General features: G+C 63.4%; 1 protein-coding gene across 1 annotated transcript in view; it reads left to right on the forward strand.

Moving 5' to 3' along the window:
• Positions 1-400: 400 nt before the first annotated feature.
• Positions 401-2,004, forward strand: part of MRPL23 (mitochondrial ribosomal protein L23) — a 4,204-nt gene continuing 2,600 nt past the window's right edge. The window contains exons 1-2 of the mRNA XM_030885702.2: positions 401-660; positions 1,424-1,506. Of these exons, the coding sequence (XP_030741562.2) occupies positions 491-660; positions 1,424-1,506 (253 nt within the window). The 5' untranslated portion in view covers positions 401-490. The remainder of the gene's footprint in view (positions 661-1,423; positions 1,507-2,004) is intronic.

Below are 2,004 nucleotides of genomic sequence, written 5' to 3' on the forward strand. Positions count from 1 at the left end.
CCCCATGTGGGATAGGGTCTTCAAGACCCAGGAAGGAAGGAAGGGCCAGGAGAGAAGCTGAGCAGTGGAGGACTGTCCAGAGCCAGGCCTGGGGCCTGGGGTCAGCGTGGGCATGAGGGAAGATGCGTCCCTCCCAGGCAGCCTGTACAGACCCCTCAGGCCCTGCGCCAGCAGTCAGACCCGAAGCTGAGTGTGCCGCTTGCTGGTCCCCAAACACCGGTCCAGAGACAGGGAGGCTCCCCACCCCTGTGGCCACTTCCCAAATGACCCCCCGTTCCTTCAGCTTCAGACACCGCAGTGTCGCAGTCGGTCACCAGCGGGGAGGTGTGAGTCTGATGGCCACCTTCCCCTGGGTCTGAACTATCACTGTCCCAGAGAAATCCGGTTCAGTCCCACTGGGAGCCCCCGCCTACCCCCAAGGAGTACCCACCCTCAGTCGTGACCTTGGGCCCCAAGCTGGCAAGACTGGTGCCCAGCGGGAGCTCTGCTGATGGGGGGACAGCATTCCGAGTGTCATACACACAGCTGCACTCACAGGTACCCGCTGTACCAGCTGGGCGGCCCCCAGCTCCGTGTATTCCGGACCAACTTCTTCATCCAGCTGGTGCGGCCCGGCAGGCCCCAGCCTGAGGATACAGTGCAGTTCCGAATCCCCATGGAGTAAGTATCTGTGTGTGTGTGTGTGTGTGTGTGTGTGTGTGTAGTGCAAGTCACTGGGTGGGTTCCCCAGGAGGGAGCTGGGAGCAGCCTGCTCAGCAGACCCAACTAGGTATGGCCTCAGAGCACCCTCTTGGGCACTCCCATAGAACCAGCAAAGCAGTAGCATCTTCTGGAACCTTCCAGCCACTTCTCTCTCACACAGCATCCTGGTCAGCTTCCGGGGAACCTGTCCTTCCAATGGACATGCCAGGCTCCAGTCTACATCCTCAGCTGTCCACCTGGGCCAGCAGTGCAGGGCCGCAGGGAACCCCAGCCTCCTCCGGGGAGGGGTGCTGTGGCATCGCCTGCAGAAGAGGGCCCAGGCCTTGTGTCCACCTAGGACCAGAACCGTTGAGGCCCAAGATTTAGTGAGGGCTGGGGGCGTGGTGGGTCGCTAACCGCGATGTTAAACACCACCCGCCACTCTTATGAGAAAAAGACCGGCGGTCTCCTCCTGTACAGAGCTCTTCTGGGAAGCCCACAGGGGCAGGTCTACCCCGTCCTACAGGGTCTATCTTGAGTCAGCATGGATTCAATGCTGTGTGTTTGGATTTGGGGCGCCAATGAGCAGGGACATGGGGAAGGGCCTGGTCTGGAGGGTCACTCGTCTTTCCAGGTGCCCTGAGACTCACGGGGTCCAGCCGGAGATGATGGGGGTGGGGTGCTGTGTGGTCCCAGTGACCTTGGCAGAGATGGGGAGGTGATCAGGCCCCTCTCTCCTCAGGATGACCAGGTTGGACCTTAGGAACTACCTGCAGAGCATCTACGGGGTGCCCGTGGCGGCCGTGCGGACGAGGGTACAGCACGGTAAGTGCACATCCGCCTGCCTGCCTTCCTGTACAGCACACACACGGCCCCACACGGCCTTGACACTTCGTACAGCCCCTGCAAGGCCCCACACAGCCCCCCAACAGACCCACAGACCCCTGGTGCCCGCACACCCAGTGCCCTGCTGCTGTGTCAACTTTGCCCCCTCACTCCCGAGTGCTGCTCTGCCCTCGGGAAGCACCCCATGTCCCTCGCCCCTGGGAGCCTGCAGTTTCTCACACAGCCCCTGGTCCTCTACAACCCCCACGGCCCCCAGCCCTCACAGCCCTCCCCCCTGCACGGCCCCCACAGCCCGACATCCTCCTCAGCCTACAGCCCTGGCAGGCAGCCAGCCCCCGGCCTCACGGTGGAGGAGGTGGGGGCCCGCCCGCCCAGCGGCTGAGTCCTGTGCCCCTTCCCAGGCTGGGGCCCTGGCTCCCCTAGGAGCAGGCTCCTGGTGACCGAGCACCTCACATCCCTGCCCCGGTGTCCTTGGGG

This window comes from Echinops telfairi, unplaced genomic scaffold (genome assembly GCF_000313985.2).
Source record: "Echinops telfairi isolate 266 unplaced genomic scaffold, ASM31398v2 ScPeMD7_37;HRSCAF=141, whole genome shotgun sequence".
In the NCBI taxonomy this organism is placed as follows: domain Eukaryota; kingdom Metazoa; phylum Chordata; class Mammalia; order Afrosoricida; family Tenrecidae; genus Echinops; species Echinops telfairi.